This window comes from Sminthopsis crassicaudata, chromosome 1 (assembly GCF_048593235.1).
Source record: "Sminthopsis crassicaudata isolate SCR6 chromosome 1, ASM4859323v1, whole genome shotgun sequence".
Lineage (NCBI taxonomy): Eukaryota > Metazoa > Chordata > Mammalia > Dasyuromorphia > Dasyuridae > Sminthopsis > Sminthopsis crassicaudata.
Genome location: NC_133617.1, coordinates 532,014,979 through 532,035,913, shown reverse-complemented (window position 1 = coordinate 532,035,913; position 20,935 = coordinate 532,014,979). Strand labels below are relative to the sequence as shown.

The 20,935-nt window shown below is 32.1% G+C and overlaps 1 protein-coding gene across 8 annotated transcripts in view; it reads left to right on the top strand.

The window, feature by feature from the left end:
• Positions 1–20,935, top strand: part of MLLT3 (MLLT3 super elongation complex subunit) — a 268,850-nt gene that overhangs the window by 115,918 nt on the left and 131,997 nt on the right. For 4 of the 8 annotated variants that reach the window (XM_074281854.1, XM_074281848.1, XM_074281850.1 and 1 more), the window contains one exon: positions 14,032–14,070. The exons of the other annotated variants lie outside the window; for them this stretch is intronic. In XM_074281854.1, the coding sequence (XP_074137955.1) occupies positions 14,032–14,070 (39 nt within the window). The remainder of the gene's footprint in view (positions 1–14,031; positions 14,071–20,935) is intronic. 8 annotated transcript variants of the gene reach the window in all.

Below are 20,935 nucleotides of genomic sequence, written 5' to 3'. Positions count from 1 at the left end.
TGTTTGCTGATTCTCCTCCGTTCCTCCATAGAATCATCCCTTTTGACAAGTATAGTTGAGCAAAACAAAGCAGCATATTGAGGATATCAGAAAATATCTGCTTTATTTTGCATCTCACTTCCATACTAGTCTTTCAAGTTATAGAAGGCAGAAATCATCTTTAGGCTTTTGATCCTTGTTACAGCATTGCTCAGATTTATCAAGTTTTCTTTTTATTTGTTGCTATCACTGTAAATTGTTCTTTAATTCTGCTTGGTTTTCTGTACCTTAGTTCATATAAATCTCAAATATCTGAGTTCTCTCTTAATAGACATTTTCATAGAGCAACGTACTCATTCTCTTCTACCACAATATGTTTCTCTAATCCCCTGATATATGAAGGGAGGATTCAAAGGTCTGGACAGTGTGAAGAAGATGATGAAAAAGAAGAAGGGATAGAAAACCACATGTCATTTGTGAACAGGAACATCTGTAGGACCTTTCCATCCAAAGGGAATCCTCCTTTGTCTTCTTCTTCGTCTGCCGTAGTCAGAAGTGATCTCTTATACTCTATTTTCTTATACCATCTTGAGAGGGTGTATGTTTCCTTGGGTACTTTTTTTGTATTTTACAGTCTATTGTATATTTGTGGAATGTAGTCTTTTAAAATTGAGAGGTTTATGAATGACATTTGGGTAGCTCACGATAGAATGATCTTGTAGATCCCAGATTTAGTGGGGAAAAGTGGTAAATTGAGAACCCTCATATCTCATTTTGATCTCCCTTTCCTGACCTGTTAGTTTTTCTGTATACTTCCTCTGAACCCTAGCAGATCCTGTCTGTCTGTCTGTTCTGATTGATCTTACCATAACAGAAAGCACTCTTTTTTTTTTTTTTTTTTTTTTTTTTTACTTAGTCCATTTCCACTGGTATGTGGACTCCTACCTTAATCACCAAGGATCCCAAGGATTTGTTTAGCACATTATTTGTCAACCTCTGTTCTGGGTGCTAGAGGCTTAAAGAAAAAAAGTTGAAAAAAAGTCCTTGCCTTTAAGAACCTTATATTCTGTCTGGAAAGAAAAAAATATGGTTGAGTCACAAAGTCAAGAAAATCTGAGTTAAAAATCTAAGATGCAAACTGTGTCTTACTGAACAAGCCATTGAACCATTTCCCTCATTGTCCCCATTTGTGAAATGGGAGTAATAATTGCACCTGTCTCATAGGATTGTCATGGGGATCAAATAAATTTGTATATTTTAAATGCTTTGTAAATGTTAAATTAGTTATCATACATGTTCACACAAATATCCACATATGTATATGTATGGTTACATGTACATATATATTTATTACATTATATATTAAAATATGTTCTATTAAAATATTCTCTCTCTCTATTTGTGTGTGTGTGTGTGTGTGTGTGTGTGTGTGTGTGTGTGTGTGTGTGTGTGTGAGGGGGTTCCCTGCCCTAGAGCTGAGTGTGAAAGGCAGCTTTTCTAAGAGGTAGAGGTGAGGATGTAGTATATTTCTAATGTCCAGTGCCAAAGGTACAGACAGAGGCAATGTGTAAGGTAAGAAGGTCAGATCAGCTGGATTATAGAAGGCCTGAAGATTTTAGAATGTGTAACAAAGCAAGAAGCTAGAATGGAGTCAGTAGAAAAGATTTTAAATATAAGATACTTGAGTTTATACTTAATTCTAGAGGTATTGCAGTTTTTTGGGAAGAGAGAAGGACAATTTAAGAGTTACAATACTTATTTTCCAGGTTTATTGTGTGAATCAAATGGGATCCTTTGTAAGTGTTTGTTCCCTTCCATCCCCTTCTGTGATCTCTAGTTAATTTCCTTTTATTTTATTATTGTTCTTATTTTGAATAATAGGATTAATATTCCTTCTGGAATAAATTGCAAAAACTTTACAATCATTCTATTCTCTGTTACTCTGTTTTTATCAATAAAAAATTTTGGCAAACTAATTTGAAAGGGTGTGGGGGTGGAATTTATGTTTCATTGGGTTGATAAGAAGTTTTATTTGAGTTCTGTATTCCTCCATCTGGTGGTTTCCTGTAAGTCACCTTGATTTGTTGCTTATAGTTATTCAGTTTAACAATAAGCAAATCTTGTCATTCATAATAATCCTTTAGGGAGCCTCTAGCACATTCATCCATTTTTTTTTCTCTTCAAATTTATGACATTTTGCTACAGATTCCAGAAAATTCATGAAGCAGTACACAAAGGTAACATGCAAAAGAAGCCAGGCCATTAGCTGGTTCTTGTTTTTCTAAGATCACAGGAATAAATGTTAGGGAATTTGTATCTCTGCTGTTTAGGTTTTTATGATATGACTGTACACATGGATGTTTGTGTCTTTAGCACTTGTTCTCATCAGCTTTAAACTTATTGGTAATAACTGGTAATTGGTAGTTATTATAGTATAATATATATTGATGTTCTCATCAGCTTTAAACTTATTGGTAATAACTGGTAATTGGTAGTTATTATAGTATAATGTTAGGAGGAGCGTATTCTAAATTTTTTTTTTTTTTTTTTTTTTTTTTTTGAGGCTGGAGTTAAGTGACTTGCCCAGGGTCACACAGCTAGGAAGTGTTAAGTGTCTGAGATCAGATTTGAACTCGAGTCCTCCTGAATTCAGGGCTGGTGCTCTATCCACTGCACCACCTAGCTGCCCCTAAAATTTTTTTTTTTTTTTTTTTTTTGACAAAGTAGTTAATTTATTTAGACTTTAATTTGTGTTATAATTTACCAAGTTCGGGGAAGCATAAATAAATATACTAATTAAATACACAAATGTGTGTTTATATGTGATATATATATATGCCTAATATATAGTGTGTACACTATATATAGATTGTATAGACTTTATACACTCAATACACATATATACATACATATAATATGAATTTTTGTTCATTTTAAGACTAATTGATTTGGAAGTGATTGAGGCTAATTCATAATGATAAGATCATGAATTCTCCTTTATAGTATCCAGATTGTGCCTAACATCCTTTCATTACAAGGAACTCAGTACTTCCTAAAGCTTTCAGATCTCTTTTTGGACATTACTAAGTAGCATATAGAACAAGCATCTGCATCCCTGTAACTTATACCTAGTTGTTAATAGTTCTGCTGTTAGGTGCTAGGAAGAGCAAGCTGAGTCCCTTTCCTTGTTTTTCATAACAGTGGTGTAATTTGAAAGCTGCTGTCATGTTCTTCTCTAAAGTTTTCTCTTCTGTAGACTGAAAATGTCCAATTTTTAAAAGCAGTTCTATTAGTTCTAGTTTCTATTCTCCTTCTTATTCTTTTAACTCTCTTCTGGATATATGCCTTTTTGTCAATAATCTAAATCTGGGCACAGACTAACCACACAATTCTACAGATCACTCCTTTTCTAGTTTCTATTAATGTAGCCTGTGATAGTGGTTTCCATAGAACAATTAATGCCTTATAAAAAGGTCCTGCAACCAGTGTCTTTATGAAGAATTTATGGGAAAAGGTGAACAAGAAATTGCACAAGGAAAGAAGAAATGAAGAGGTTGTGATTCTGTTACACTGATTGAACTATTGCAAGGTGTTATTGCATTAGTTTTTGGAATTGCTACATCTTGATTTATTTTGAATTTGAAATTGGCTGGAACTCATATAATTTCCCCATGAGTTGCTTTCTGGTGACATCTTTACCCCATTTAATAAACTTGAAAAAAAAATAGATTCTGCATTTATCCTTAATTGTTAGTTTCCATCCATGATGCTTGTGTTTTCCCCCAATTCTGTCATCCAGTGTTTCCTGTGCAATTTATCATAATAAAAGAAGTAATGAATCATATATATTGTTCTCTGTACTATATGTATGTGTATACACACATTTATTGTGGATTTAGTAATCAAGCACAGAATTTGCCATGTACAGAAAACAGAGGATTGTGAAATTCACTTGAAATACATGTGAATTCTTTTGTAAATTTCATTTAAAAATTAAAAATTTAACAATAGCTTACTAACATATTACCTTGTTCGGGTAGCTTTTTGTCTTTATTTGTTTGTTTATTGAAGCTTTCCCCTCCATCTTTTCACTTTAAAAAAAATTAATAAGGAATTAACTTCCTCTACATTCCCAAATAGAACCCGTAAAATATTCAACATGGTCAATGTGTTGTTTTGATGCAATATCCTTTTTTTTTAAAAATGAGATAGATCCTTTTCATATAGGAGAACCTTAACAACACTGAGATTTTTTTCCCCCTAGGCTTGAAATTTTATGCTATTCTATCAAGTTGAAATATCTATACATCTAAGCTTTTCTGCTTTTTATTCCAATTTTCTCTTGGCAAAAAGAAGATTTAATAAGAGAAGGAAAGACCCACAGTTCCAAAATAAATATAGCATAATTCCAAGATATCTAAGGCTGCTATGGAATCCCTCTGGCAGCATCATTATAGTGGGCCTCAGTAAAAGGAACCTGGATAAATGTCCATATCTTCCCTTAACTTGAGTTGGTTCAGTTAAAGGTGAAACTGTCCATCAAGCTATATATAACATGTTTATAGTATCATATAAAAAAAAAGAACTATAGGTTAAAAAGTATGAACTTTTCTGCAAAGATGGTGAATGGCTTTTTTTCTTGTCAAGAAACTTAAATCCTCAGATGTTGAAATGAACATGGGCTTGAGCCAATTCCCCATGCTTGATAATCATCATTTAATCTAAAAAATATTTAATGTTCGTATGTGTTTTGGTGCCACATGATAGTTTCATGAAAAATATTATATAATTACCAGATTTGAACTATATTTCTGGAGGTTTTCATGATAAGACATTTCTTAGGTATGAGGACTAACTTATTTTCATGCTAAAATGAATGGCTTGTACTAAAAATTTAACAGCCTCATTAAAGTGAGATAGTAAAATGACAAGTTTTTTTTTTAATTTTTAAAATTTATATTAAATTTGTATGTGATATTTTTGTCTGGTGTATTTTGCATGTCTGTGATATAAAAAATTATTAAAATGTTATATAGCTCTCCCTATCTTTGTCTTGCCTTTTCTTTCTATCTCTAATATTTAATAGATGATAATAGCTACTTAGTAAGTACTTGTTGACTATTTAAATTTGTTTCTGTATTTATTTGTTGTTGAAAGCTATTTTCATTTATGTCTGATTCTTTATGACCCAGTTTGGAGTTTCAATACAAAGACACTAGAATAGTTTGCCATTTCCTTCTCTAGCTCATTCTGCACATGAGGAAACTGATGCAAACAGGGTTAAATGACTTGTCTAGAATCACACAGCTAATAAGTATCTGAAGTCAATTCTGAACTCAGATCTTTGTGACTTCTGGCCTAATATTCTATCCACTGTCCACCTAGCTGCCCATATTAATTTATACTAATTAATAATTTAGCCATATAATTTACAGTATTCTATAACACAGAAATAATATAATAGGGCATATAGAAGACAACCAAAAATCTTTGTTAGGTTTGTAAAGGGGTTTGGACTCATTTCAATGGTAAGTTGGAGACAAGATCATAAAAGTGAAATGTCCATCAAAAAGAATTAAGTTATATAATGAATCTTGGTAATGTGTTTCAAACTTTTAAATCTTCTTGGAATATTAAGGTCTATACAGCTTAAGAAATACGTTTCTAAGTCATTAGAATAAAATATTGACAAAGGCTTTATGTGACATGTCAGATTTTCTTTTTTAATTTATGATTCAGATTTGTCTACTCAGCTTTTTAGCCCAATAGATTCTCACATAACAAACACATTAAATTGATGTGAACAAATTCTGTGGGGCACTTTAGACTTTGCATAGTTTTTGAAATGAATATAACTTTTGCAAATATCAGAAAAAGATTTAGAAAGCATTTTTGTATGAAATTCAAATTAAGAAAATAAACAAAAATGTGTACTTTGTACTTGCTCATTTTTGTATCAGATTGGTATGTAGTAATCACCTTCATCTTCAATTTTTAAAAAGTAATTTGAGACCAGTCAAAACTATTATCAATCAATAAGCCTTTATTAAGCATCTCATCTGTTCTAAACAATTGTACTTGGCATTGGAGATACAAAGAAAGGAAATAAAAGAAAATCCTTTCTTGGAGTTCATTTTATAGAGGGTGACAAGTTAAGATTTTTCCTTAAAAGAAATTAAGAACATTTTTGTCATATTTTGCCTTTGACCATGCAAAATACAGTATTTGGATTTAAAATTAGTGTTCTCATCTGTACTATTGGGTAGTCTGCTATTTGGTCCACATGCATCTACTCTTCCCCAATTCCAATTCATCTCCTACATGGCCACCAAAATGATATTAGGCTGCTAAAGTGATATTTCCAAAAGTCTTTAGACTTTTAGACTTTAACTTCCTTCTGTGATCAAAAAGGGTCAGGTGGTTTTTATATTGCCTCGGGGATAAAATGCAAATTTTGCAGTTTGCCATTGAAAGCTCTTCACAATTTGTCTCCAGTCACTTTTTCATTCCAACTTTGTGTTTCTATTAAACTAGCCTGCTTATTGCTCAAAGACAACATTCTCTCTCTAGTCCGGGGATCTTATCCCCATACCTGTAATATACTTGTTCCTTTTTGGTTTTTGTCTTTCAGTTTTGTCATTTATATCTTTTTGTGGATCCTTTGGGATTTTCTTGGCAAAGATACTGGAGACATTTACCATTTACTTCCCTAGATCATTTTAGGTATACTGAGCTAAACAGGGTTAAGTGTGTTGCCTAGGATATCACTGACTGTATGTAGGAAATTTTACATTAGAGTAGGGAAAAATCTGTTCTCCTGCTTTAGTTTCTGAAGAATTTTTGCAAGTTCTCAAAGATGTTCTTTTCTTGTGTATGAAGTAAAAAAATAAGTAATTGGGTTATTGTGAAGATCAAATGAGATAATGTGTTATTCAGGCTGCTAGCTAGGTGACAGAGCCCGTTCAGTTTTGGTCGCAGTTTGCCTTTCTGATATGTAAAATAAATTGGAGAAGGAAATGGGAAAGCATCTTTGTATCTTTGCCAAGAAACCCCATATGTGATCATGAAGAGTCCAACAGGACTGAAAAATGCCTCAACAATAGCAACATCTGTTTGTATCGCATTTATCATGGTTTGTCTCCTCTCACGTAAACAAGTGTTTAATAAATGCATCGCACAATGCAAATGTTGAAAATATAGATATAAACAATAAGAAAGTTGATCCCTCATCTCAAGGAGTGGCCATTTATAATGGGAAGAATTCATATAAAAGAAAGCTGAAAAATGGGGAAGTTGCAGAGAATGTATTTGTTCTGAAGCATGGTGGAGAAAGAATTCCAGCGAGTCTGGGAGCAGAGCATGGAGAATAATGGGGTAACCGGGCTGGAAGCATGGGGACTGCCCTTCAAGTGGAGGAAGTGGCCCATCAGAGGAAGGGGATAGGAGCAGAGCAGGGGTTTGAGAGTTGACGGTGTTTGCTCAGGAATTCTTTATAAGACTGAAAGTTGAGACTACTTTACATTGCTAGGATGTATCCCCCATTCTTAGCATCATACCTGGCCCATAATAAGCACTCCATAAATTCAATAAATCTATATAGTCAGAAGAGCCTTTTGTTTAAACATAAAGCTCCTTCATAATGAAAAGTGTCAGCAACTGAACAAAACCTTTAGTAGAAGACAGAATGCTCTTTTGTCCTAGATAAAGTCAAAAAGAACCAGCCTTGCCGTTAAAAGTTTATAGTTCTTTCTTTTAAAAATATAAATTGTATTGATATTGTTCCTTGTTACTCATCAAAATTTCTCTATGTATCTATCCCATCCCTCCTTCCTTGAGTATATAATATGCATGTAATGGTTTTGTTTTTCATTATATTTGCCTTTATCTGGAAAATTCTGATGCATTTTGGTGGTGTTTTATGATTTTTAAAAAGTAGCTTCCTGTTTTCTTATGTCTGAATTTGCATTTCTCTAAAATATGTTGAGTCTCTTTAGATAGTCCAATTGCTTTGAAAGACTTCTTGTAGCTTGTAATTGTAAAACAACCAATTATGAATAGCATATTACATTATCTTAAAAATCACATTTTTAGGGAGGGGTTGATTGTTGGTGAAAGGAGTTTTAGGACTTACTATTGTCATGGAAATATTACTTGACTGAGAAAATCAAGCAACATCTGAATACAGTTCTGTGTCCAGTATGACTTTGATTATGGATGACTCTCTTCATGTTTCTTCACCTGTGGATTATTAACACTTGTATTTCCTTTTCTGTGTTAGAAAGGCAAAACGAATTTATACCTTTTAAATCTTCAGATGTCAGGTAATTGTCAACTGAGATAATTATTTTTGAAACATTGTATTAACCTATAAATTGGCAAAAGAAGAACAAATAGGTTTAGAAAATATAAAAATAATTTTGATCATAAATTGAAGCAGTTCTTTAGATCTGCAAAGGTCTTCTATTTTATGTAGATATTCTTTCTCTACAAATACAGAATACAGCTTCATTCTTATGATTTTATGAGTTCCTATGGGCAAATAAACGAATCATTTGGTGTTTAATCTTTCCTTCATGGGTTTCTTTGAACATAGCCAGGTACAAGAGTGACATGTAAGGTATAACGCCCTGACAGAGCTTGCCTTCTTCTGTTATAGGCTACAAGAAGCCAGAACCCCTTTTTTGTCACCCCTAATTAGGTAATGGAAGACTTTAGGAATCACTTAAAAAATAATCAAAATTTGGGAAAACCAGTGACTTAATTTTTGATTTAATTTAATGACTTAAATGGAATTTAAAAAGTCTTTTTGAAATCATATAAGTAGTTTCACTAAATAATATCCTAAAATTGTAATCTTGACTTATTTATAGTTAAAGGCCCTTGGTGCCTCACTATAATAGATAGAGCAAGATGAATAATCCTCTGAAGCTCAGCTTTGGACCCCAAAAAGGTATCAGAAAGACAGGGAACTCTGTGATTGCCAAGGATGCTTATTTTCAATATATATTTTCCCTTTGTTCTTTACCAGGTCTGGGCTAGACAGCTGCTTTGGACATATACAAATAATCCAGAGTCAGATTCAGCATTTATATAAATGATTGAAATCCTGGAATAGAATTAATGAAGTGGAAACAGATTTTACTTTTCTTTCTTACCTGCTTTGTTTCTGTTAAGTTTTCTTAAGGTTTAAGGCTACTTAATAACACAGAACCAAGTTAGAGACTTCTCTATGTTTACAAACAGAGACATTAATGATCAAAATATTATTTTTACAGAATGCATTGAGCTTAACATCATTCCAAACTAAAAACCACTAAATGGAGACCAACTAAATAAATTGACAGTTTATCCTAGGTAATTTGTTTGATTACAAAAAAGTCTTTGAATAATGATAAACACATTATTGTTCTTTATTTATGAATAAAGCATATATACAGATGAAAGAACTTTTTAAAAATGACATTCATTTATATGACATGAAACTGCAAATTAAAAGGCAGATGATTAAGTTTTGCTTTTAGTATGGTTGCTGGTCAAAATAAATTAGATAACATACTTTGGCACTTAAACGTACTTTTTATTTGATGATTTTTGTAAATTGTGATTGACATTAAAATTGAAAAGATCACTACTAAAAGAAGTTTGCTTTTTTCTATTTTTGGTGTATATTATTTAGTGAACATTGGTTAGTGTTTCAGACTAATATATGAAATAGCTTATTGACATTGAATATAACCAACATAGATTTTGATTAGTCTCAATTAATGAAATTAATTTAATTTAATTAATAATTTAATTAACTTGATAATTTAATTAACACTTTGAGCAATACTATTTTAATTCCCCCAATTTCATGTACAATTTTCATGTATTCTATCATTCTTTCCCCCCACTTACCATTCCTGAGATGGTAAGCAATCTGATTTAGGTTATATGTAGCATCATTCATCATGAGTCCTTTGGAATTGTCTTGGATCATTGCTAATTCATTTACAACTGTTCATTGTACAATATTGCTATTTACTGTGTATATTTTCCTGGTTTTTGTTTACTTTTCTCTGTATCAGTTCATATAAGTCTTCTCAAGTTCTTCTGAAATCATCCTGCTCATTATTTCTTATATAGCACAATAATGTTTTATTACAATTATATGACAGACCTTATTTAGCTATTTCCCAATTGATAGACATTCTTTCAATTTCTAATTCTTGACCACCACAAAAAGAGCTGCTATAAACATTTTAGGTACAAAAAGATTCTTTTCTCTTTTTCCCCCCTCTCTTTGTTATACAGAGTTAGGTGTAAAGATACATACTTTTTTTTCTTTAAAAAAAAAAAAGTATTAAGCTGTGCCTTAGGAGTGGCAAAGGATATATAATTTTTAAAAAGAAACACAATTACATATAATTAAAATGTTCATAACTCTTGGTATTTGTTCAGGCCATAAAAAATTTTCTAAAAATAAAAAGCAATAGCTTTTCAAATAAGTATAAGAAATAAATTTGACATTTTCTTCTGATCTTTTAGAATTACATTATTCCTGTTATTTATGCCAATATGTTATTTCCTTCTTTAATATTTGATCAATACATTATCCTAATAAGCATATTTATTTAGTGGAACTAAATTCTGTCATTATGCATACAAATCAGTGACCTGCGGATTTTTAATCAAAATATTTAATCTACCTTGATTTTAAGAGACTAAAAGGAAAAAAATAATTTATTGATAAGACTTATTATTGTAGGCTCCAGCACCTACTGAAATGTAGAATGAATTTTATGTTTGAATAAAAGTCAGAATTTACAATTGAGAATAAAATTTTCACAAAATAGATATTTAAAAATACCATACTCACTGTATCATATTGCATAAGGGGTGTGTGTGTGTGTGTGTGTGTGTGTGTGTGTGTGTTTGTTTGTGTGTGTGTGTGTAAAAACATTCAATGGAAAATTAGGTACTTGTCTTTTCCATTATAACCACTGAAAAAATCACCTTCCTTTTGAACTTGATAATAGTAATTGAAATAAGTGGCCAAGTTTTGTAGTTTGAAAAGATCTGTGTTTAGAATATATCATAAAATTTTAGAGCTGGATAGGGTCTAAGATTACCATATAATCCATGAGTTGTTTTTGTTTTTTGTTTTTTAATGCTTTTCTTACTGTATTTCAGTAATTTGTGTTTTCTTTGCTGTTGTATTTTATTTTATGCATTTAAAAACATGAGTCTGGAACTATCAGATTGTCAAAGGGTTCTATGATCCTGCAAACTTAAGAATCCTTGAAATCTGTTTCAACCTTCTTAGCAAAAGTTCTAAGATGTGAAATTAAAAAAAAAAAAAAAGTCGTGACTGGATTAAAATTTGCCTTAGTATATTTTACTTATTATTCTGGTTCAGAGTTTTTCTAACTTTTCAGTGTATATATCTGGGTGAGTTGAGGGAAGGAGACCCTCTGGGTGGAAGGCAAAAAGCCATCATCAAAACCAAGAAATTTTTTTTGGGGGGTGCAAGTTCCATATAAATACAATATTTAGCTTTTTCAATGAAAACAAAATTCAAAATAAAGTCAACAAAAGCGAGACTAATGTAGCAAATTTGTTCCAACTGACAATGCAGCATAAAAATTATTTAATATGTTATGTGCAAATGAGGTCAAATCTGAGCATTGAAGTTCAATGTGGGTGCCATCTGCCACTTTCACTGTCAATAATTGTAGGTTCATGATTCAAATGAACTGAATTTTCATGTTGCTTGCCACATTTGTACGTTCACTATATCTTCAGAGTTCGATCTTTGTGTCAAAGTTAAAAGAAAAATAAGTATTCTTTCCATTCTTTATTCTGGTAGATACAACATAATAACTATTTTAAAAATTCACTCTGAATCTTACAATTGTAAGGTTGAGAATAATTACAGATAATTCCTGGAAATTCTCAATAAATTGAAATCTAATTATCTTAATTCTTTTGTCTCCAATTAAAAAAAAAAGATATTATACCATTTAGTAATGGAAAATTTACTGCAGAACTGGTGCAACAATAATAGAGGGAGTATAAGTGTACTTTTCTAGATTCTCTCAAATGAAATGACATTTCTAAAATGTGTTTTTGACAGTACCTGGCATATAATAGTTGTTATTTATCCTCTTTTCTCCTATATTGAGCAGAGGTTTATCAATAGCTTGTTGGCCAATTTGTCTTCACTTTTTTTTTTTTTTTTTTAAACTTTATGAATCAGTTGGGGAAAAAATGAAAAGAAAGCCAATTCGCAGAGAAACATCAAGAATTGCTTCATACCCTTTCCATAAAGAATTATTGTAGTATTGGTTTCATTCTGGTTCAGTATGATTTTGTAATTATTGTTTCCATTCAATAAAGAAAACTTCCTGTATAGTAGTATATTAGTATATTCAGTATTATAATAATAGCACATCTGAATTCTAGTTCCTGCTCCAGGATCAAATATAAAATCCTATTTTGCTCAAGGCCCTCCTATGTACTGACTCAGTATTTTTCTCTGTCTCCCAAGTATCTGGTATTCTTCCAATTCATCTCCTCTGCTTGGTTTCCTTCAAGTCTCTATTAAAATGCAGCTTTCTCTATGGTTTCCCCCTCATTCTCCTTTTTACTAGTTTCCCCAATTCTCCCCCCCCCCCAAATTCATTTTGCTAAATCCCCAATTTATCCCATAGAAATCTTATTTTTACATGGTTTTTTGCATATTATCTCTCCAGTCTATCAGACTGTCTACTCCTTGAGATTAGAGAATGTTCTTTGCCTTTTTTTTTTTTTTTTTTTGCATTCCCAGTATAATATGTCTGCATATGGTGCATTTAAATGATTGTTCACTTGATTTGAATTAGTTTTGTGACTTTGATGATTAGGTCAGTTAAACTGTTTTGCCAGTTTTCTACTTTCAGAATAAATAGGGAGGTGGATGTTGGACATTTTAAGATTCACTACTGGTTTAAAATAAAATGACGATTTAAAACCCCAAACCTATTTTCATATTAATTTCATTTCAGACATTAAATAAAATCACAAGCAATTCATTGTATAGTAGTAAGAGTGCTAGATTTGTTATCAGAAGATATGTATTCCTATCTTAACTCTGCCATTCATTACTTGTTACTTTTGTTAGGGCTAGTAGGTGTCTTAGTATGGGGATGGATTGCTGGGTCTGGACTTGAGTTCAAGTTTGACCTCAGACATGTCCTAGCTGAGAGACTGAACTCTATTTGCATTTGTAAAATGAGCTGGAGAAGGACATGGCAAATCACTCCGCTTTATCTTTGCCAAGAAAACCCCAAGTGGGTTCTTAAAGAATTGGATGTGACTGAAAAATGACTGAATAACAGTAGAAAACTTTTGTCAGATCATGGAAGCTTTCAGGCCTCAATTTCTAATTTGAATTGTGTAATAGTTCCATAGATTTAGAATTAGGATGGAACTTACCTCCACAGGCAATATTACTTCATGGTTGTTCCATTTAGTCATGTTTCTTTTTTCAATGTCTTTTTGAACTCTATACCATTAGTTCACCCTGCAAGCATACAGTGCAAGAGGCAATCTGTACCTCTTCATCTTATGTGACTCATGTCCATGCTTTCTCAGCAATCTTCCATTGGGAGTCTGTCCAAAATACTGGGATACTTTAGGTCTCCTAACATGAGTCCATCATCCATAGAACTCATCATCATAGAATTACTGCTGATAGAAACTTTATAGGTCATTGAGTCTCATCTTTTCATTTTCCTGATTGGGAAAGTGAAGCTTTTTGAGAGTTTCAGTGGCTTGTCTAAAGTCATGTAGGTAGTAAATAGAGCTTATACTTGAATTTAAATCCTCCCATTCCAAATCCTTTTGTCTCATCCCTTTGTTTTGTCAATTCCTTAATCTTTGCTTTGAATTGGTGGGAAACCAAAGAATCTTTATTTTCTGATTCTGGATCTATCTTTTGCCCTTTTTCCTTGTTCATTGTTGCATGTAAGATGGTTCTTTTGGCATCTCATTTGTCCTTATGGTTTTGGTAAAACATCTTATCTATTGTAGGTTGGGATGCTTTCAGGAAGATGTCAGGAATATTGCCAAGTAAGTGAAAGCTTTACAGACATATTCATATATTTCTTTCACTTTGTGGTTGAAGGGAAATCTCCCAAATGGGAGTTTTGCCTTTGTGGTTACATCAGCCAAAGTAAAGCTTTCTTAAATTGCAGTGTAGAGTAGAGTGTTTATAGAAGCAAGTGTTTATAGGAATCCTACAGGGGGGTTTCTTGAACAGACTATTCAGAACTTTCCATGATTCAAGCTATTCTAATACTTAATTTTTGAAATTTAATTGGCTTTCCCCAGCCTTCTCAATTTTACTGCCTCCCCTCTGAGTTTGCCTTCAATTTTCTCTGTATATATTTTGTATGTGACATTGTTAGCATATTTTATCCCCCCATTAGAATGTGAATTCCTTGTCAGCAGGACTATTTTTGCCTTTCTTTGTATTGCCAGTAGATAATATAGTGGGTGGCACATAGGAAGTACTTGTTAATGCTTGATGACTTAATAAATGCTTGCTGATTTTCCCAGTGCAATGGTTTACTTGATTAGTAATCAGATGAACATGAAAGTTATATATGTTAAATCTATCTAGGAGTCTTTAATTGTATTAACATGCTAAAGAATAGAAGACCTCAGACACATAAAATGAATGGATGAAAAAACATTTATTAACCACTTTTTCTTACATATAGGTTTGTGTGAATATATATAATGTATATATGTATATTCATATAAAACACACATGGTTTTATATCCACACATGTGTACACATACATAGGTTTTACATGCATACATGTGTGTATGCACACACATGTTGAATTGATATAAATAGAACAAATGATAACATTCTTTCTCTCTGTTATCTCTATTTGGGAGAGGCAATACAAATGAAAGTTTTGCTGATGGCCAAATGGTTAAGACCTGGTAGTCCTAATGATTCAATGGTGCTATGATGACAAAACCCAGGAATTCTTAAGGTACAACAGTAGGTCAATGGACAAAGAAAAAAATCATCATAAAGAAGGATTTCCAACTTCTCAGTAGAAGAAGGAATTTGTAAATCCTTAAATGACAGAAGAGGCACAAAGGATATGGAATGAGTAATTGAAGGAGAGAAGGGGCATGTCAGTCAGAAAAAGACTAAAAGTTTGGGAAATAGCAGTGAAGACACAGATGAGATTACCTGATAATAATTGCAGTGAACCCAGTTAGAACAGTTTTGTGACTTCATCCAAGAGTATTGAGAATCAGGCACATGGTGAGAATAATCCAATGCCAGATGGATTATAACCTTTTCTCCAAAATCAAAAGTGACAAGGAGGTAAATTTGGGAACCAGATTCAAATGTAATTAATAATAGTAATAGTTAACAGAATAAATAAAAATACATCGCAAAATAATATTTTATAACTAAGTTGATATGAAACCTGTAGGGGTCTTTGTTTGCATTGTTGGGCTATGTTTTTATTTGAGATTAATACCCAAAACAGTGGTATTATTAATCTCAAATAGAAATGTAGCCCAATAATCCCCAGACACATTACCTTCTCAGTTTCTTTTAGCTAATTTTGCTATCTCAACTTTATCCTTAACTAGTTCTTCTTTTGCCAAATATTAATGATTTTACCTCAAGAATATATATTGTATCTGTCCCCTTTACTCACATGACAATTTTAGTTAAGGTATTTTTGTGTGGACTAGTTCAAATAGCCTTCTAATTGGTATCCCTCTTTTCTAGTCTTTCAGCAAAAGTTTGATAGTGTTACTTGCTTGCATGGTAAAATATTATATTTAGCTTTTAAAATCATTCACAATATGCTTCAGGATATTTTTATAGGCTTATTGTACATTTTTTCTTCATATATTCTATAGTATGGTAAATCATTGCCCACTTATTGTCAATTTATTTAGCATTTGCTTTTTATAACTTGTCATTTCCTATCCCCCATGCCTAAATTTGTATATGTCCTCATCTCCTTAAAATTATAGAATCAGAGTCAATGTATCAGATCTATATCATTTATATTTATAGCTCTATCTTGTATATTTATATGTATCATCTTTTCTTTGTGGAATATGTAAGTAGAAGTAGGAATTGATACATAGTAGGCATTAATAAATAGTTGAATTTATTCTGATGTTATCGAAAAGAGGAAAAGATACAAAATATTAGAAAAATTACTGCCATTTATTAATACCAGAAAATAAATATTCATGAAAAGATAATGCTCATCCATTTCTAGGTTTTACATAAATCAAAAAACATCTTTTAAAAATATGCAAACATAATAAACAGGCATTCACAAACATTATTTTATACGAGATCACATATTTATGGCCATAGAATTGCCTGAAAGGTACAAGGAGTACAAGATCCTCTGTGATTATTGCTTGTTAACTTTCAAAAAAATCATTTGTTTACATAAAGTAAAATACCTACTTAAAGTTCTCTTTCAACAAAATATTGTCCATGATTAGCATATGATTAAATTTCTTTTACAAGAATAAGAGCTTTGTTTGTAAGTTGTTTTCTCCCTCTGTCTCTCTCTCCCTTTTTCCCTTTCTTTTTTTCCTCCCTCTCTCCTTCCCTCCTCTTTTCTTCTCTCTCTCTTTCTCTCTCTCTCCCACCCTTCCCCCCTGCCTCCTCCTCCTCCTCCTTTTCCTCCTCCTCCCTTTGTAATTTTGCTGTAGATGTAAAATTGTCTTTTTTTGAACCACAAACTAAGATGACAAGACATGAATTCAAATTAGAGTTAGTCATCAAATTGCATTTCCTCCCCTCAATTTAGGACTTGATTTTCAGCCTAGAGGGTTTTACATTTATTCTTAGTTTCTTTATTAAAATATTCATCTGCTTTCTTGACTCTTCAGAGTTTCTAGTAACATCCATTTATCCTGATCATTAAAAATGTGGGGCAACGATAGTAGCACTATATAGTGTTAAGAGAGCTTGGCTCAGAATCAAGAAGACATGGGTTAATCCAACCTTCAAACTCATATTAGCTTCCTTGACAGCCTCTTGCCCCATATTGTCACTTAACTTGGCTCAGTCATCTATATAAGAAAATAACTATGCAAAAAAAAAATTCATTTTTGCATTGGTACAGGGAGTTCTCCAAAATATGAGTTTACACCCATGAAACCAGTAGTTTAATGAATTAGTAATATGTGATGAATATAAATGGACATTATTTAATATTCACATGCTATGAAATTATAGATTGTCAGTTTACCTATCCAAACTACTTGGAATTTTCTTGAGTTTAAATCAGCAAGATACCTCCTTTAAACCATGTGATCAATTTTCAAGATATTTCTTATGATTTTATATGTTAACTAATGTTGTATGTACTTATAACACAGTGCAGTGCAAAAGTTTCTGATAATTCATATGAATTATATTATCATTGTTTTCTTTTGTATTACTATAGTTACTGTATATTTCATTTTTGAAAATTTTAGTAGACTGCCTTATAGAAACCAAGATTCCCCAGAAATCAGTTTAACAATGATCATAGCAATCATTTATATAATGCTTTAAAGTTTGTAAAGCATTTAAAACAATATCTCATTTGAACCTCACAATAATCTTCAAAGTTAAATGCTGTAACTATCTCTATTTTGTAGGTGAAGAAACGGAGTTATTTAGAGATTAAGTGATTTGCATGGTTACAAAGCTAATAAAGATGTGAATTTGAACTCAAATTTTCTCACTCTAGGTCCAGTGCTTTATCCATTGTGATCTATCTCCCTCACTCTCTCCACCCCCCCACCCTTTTATAACAGATAAGATAGTATAAATATATTATTAAAAGACTAAATGTAAAAGTCAAGTTCAGAATGTCCTGAAAGGAATTTTGCATAAGGTTATCCTTAAGGAAACAATGTCACAACAACATTATTACCACATCCCTTCCTCATTGAAACATTCTGGAGCTTTCCTGGAGGGCAGTCTCCTTCAGTTCTGGCATCATTTTTGAATCTCTGACTTTTAGTAAGGCTTTTAAGTGGCTGAGAGATAATCATCACTTTATAGAACAGTTCACTTAGCACCTGGATATTCCCTTATCAGTAAAATTTGTGTTTACAACAAAGGTTAATTGCTCCTCTTGCAGTTCTTGCCATACAGAGGAAAATGGAATAGAAAAGAAAAAGCTTGTTTTTTTTTTTTTTTTTTTTTTTTTTATCTTTTGGTTTTATTTCTCAGTACTTTTCCCATTTGTTACTTCACTCCTCCATCCTCACAAATCCTGGAAGATTTCTCTCTCTCCCTAATCATTTTAGAGGAAGCATAGCAGGAAGCCAGTCAGTATGTCAACAAGCATCTATTAAATGCTATACTGTGGTAAGCACTGGGAATACAAAGAACGTTTAAAAATAAATCTAGGAATTTAAGGTCTAATGGAAGTGACATGTGGCTGAAACTCTAGGAAGGCATGTACAGCTCTCAGAGTCATCTGCACAAAAATGATAATTGACTTCATGGTTGCTTATGAGATTAGTCAATAGCCATTTAATTAGCATCTTCTATGTGTCATCTAGTATGAGACAAAAGGCAATCCCTACTCTTGAAACTGACAGTGTAGCTGGAGAGATAGTATGGAGACAGACACATATAAACAAGCTATAAACCTCAGTAGGAAGTTATTCAAGCTGGGGAGTCACTGGGATTAAAAGGGATTGGGAAAAGCTCTGTAAAAGATGGGATTTTAGTTAGGATAGAGAGAAAATAAAATTGGGTCCAGGGCAGAGTTTTGGGGGTAACTCATGGTTAACAGCAAAGAAGACTGAGAAAGAGCAGTGGGACAGATAGGAGTTATAACCATTTGAGAGTCTAAAGAAGTATCCAAGGGGAAGGTTATCAACAATAATCTTGTATGGTGTGAACAGGATATGAATGAACAAATGAAGTCTTTTTGACTGTAATCACCACTTCCTTTTCTAGAATTTCGCCAGCCATTATTTTAATGATTCATTCTAGAATTTTCCCAAGACTTGAACTTGTATTCATTGGTGTGAATTGCAAATTCTTTTCCCTTTTACAGCAGTTGGGACATTTGTGTCCTCTTGTCTAGCTTGTGGGTACATCTGTTGTTTTCCCCTCTTATGATCTTTTCCATTTTATTGATAGTAATCAGCATTATCTCCTGCCAGGAGGTGATACTTGAGTTAATTCTTACTGGAAGCTAATTTTTAAAAGAAGAGGAAGAGAATAAGTTCATTCCAGGCATAGGAAACAACCTGTACCCCTCCCCCCCCAAAAAAAATAAAAAAGAATGACTAGGAGATTATATTCAAATGTAATGATATTTGAATAGCAAGAACCAGGTTGGTTTGAGGGACTGTCTAGTGAATTATGAGACAATATCTAGTTAAATTTAATTGTGGAGATATAGGCAGACTTTGTCACTTTGTAAAACTATTTACATATATTTGCATACAGGCACATATACATAAAAACATGTACACACACCACTATATATGTATATATACATAAGATAGATACTGTCATCAAGAGGAATCAGGAAAAAACTCATGGTAGATGGGATTTTAAGTGATATTTTAAGGAAGCCTGAGGACAGATGAAAGGGCAGAATTTTTCAAAAATGGGAACTAAACAACCAGTGAAAATGCCTGGAGTCTTTAGATGAGTTTCTTTTGGGAGCAACAGCAAGTTTCCTTTATCAATGTCTTTTTTTTTTTAAAGATCTAGTTCCTGGGGTGGCTAGTTGGTATAGTGGATAGAGAACCTGAACTCAGGAGGACCTGAGTTCAAACCTGACCTCAGATACTTAAAGTTTCCTAATTGTGTAAACTGGGGCAAGTCACTTAGCCCCAATTGCCTCAGTAAAAAACAACAACAACAACAACAAAACAAAAAACTACTTTCCTTCCCTTCCCTTTTATTATACTCATCTTGCCTTTTAAGAATAATTGCCTTTAAAGCTCCTTCTCTGTCTCATCTCTTTGTTTTTTTCTCTATAATCCTTTCTTTTTAAGCAGACAAGAGTCCAGAAATAGCCTTGCTTTTAAATTATATATATTAATAAGTATGCTCAGTAACTAATTTAAAGTTCATTATTTTGGATGCATTAAGTACCTCCGATACTACTATTCTCAGTATTCTTAAAATTTCTTTGTTCTTTCAATTTAATTTACTTTTCTTAATGTGACTTAAACTAGTGTATTCTCTATACTATACTTTTTTTTTCCTCTACTCATTATTTCATAAAGGTATCTCCAAATATCCTTATATTTTTCATGCATATTGATCTTTATTGCATTATAAAATTCTATTATCTTAATCTATCATGATTTATTTAACCACTCCCCTGGTGGTGTGTTTTAGTTGCGTACACTTTAAAAAGTTAAAAATATAATGCGATTATGAAAGTCTTTAAATAGATTTTTTTTGGCAATAAATTTTATAGATGTTTATCTATTTCTCTGTCTCAACCTAGAACACCAACCTTTATATTTAAAGATATAGATAGAGGAAATAAAAATTTAAGCAAATAATAAACTAACATAGTGAAACATCCATGGTTCCCTTAATTCTTTAAAGAAATGAGGGAGGAGATTTGTAGATTTGTAATTTCATGTCTTCTTTGGGACCAGTCTTGATCATGATAATTGAATGGAATTTAGTTTTTAAAAATTGTAATTGTTATTTGCAATTTTTTTTTTGTTATTGTTCCTGCCTTTCCATTTACCTTTTTTTTTTTTTTTTTTTTTTTTTTTTTTTTTTTTTTTTTTTACTCAATTTGTATTGATGTCCTTTAAGAAAGTTTTTATTGATAATTTCAATTTTATAACTATTTATAAATTTGCCCCACTCCATGGAAGATCTTTTTATCAAACTAAGACAGGTAAAACTAACTTTACAGTCAAATCAACTGCAAGT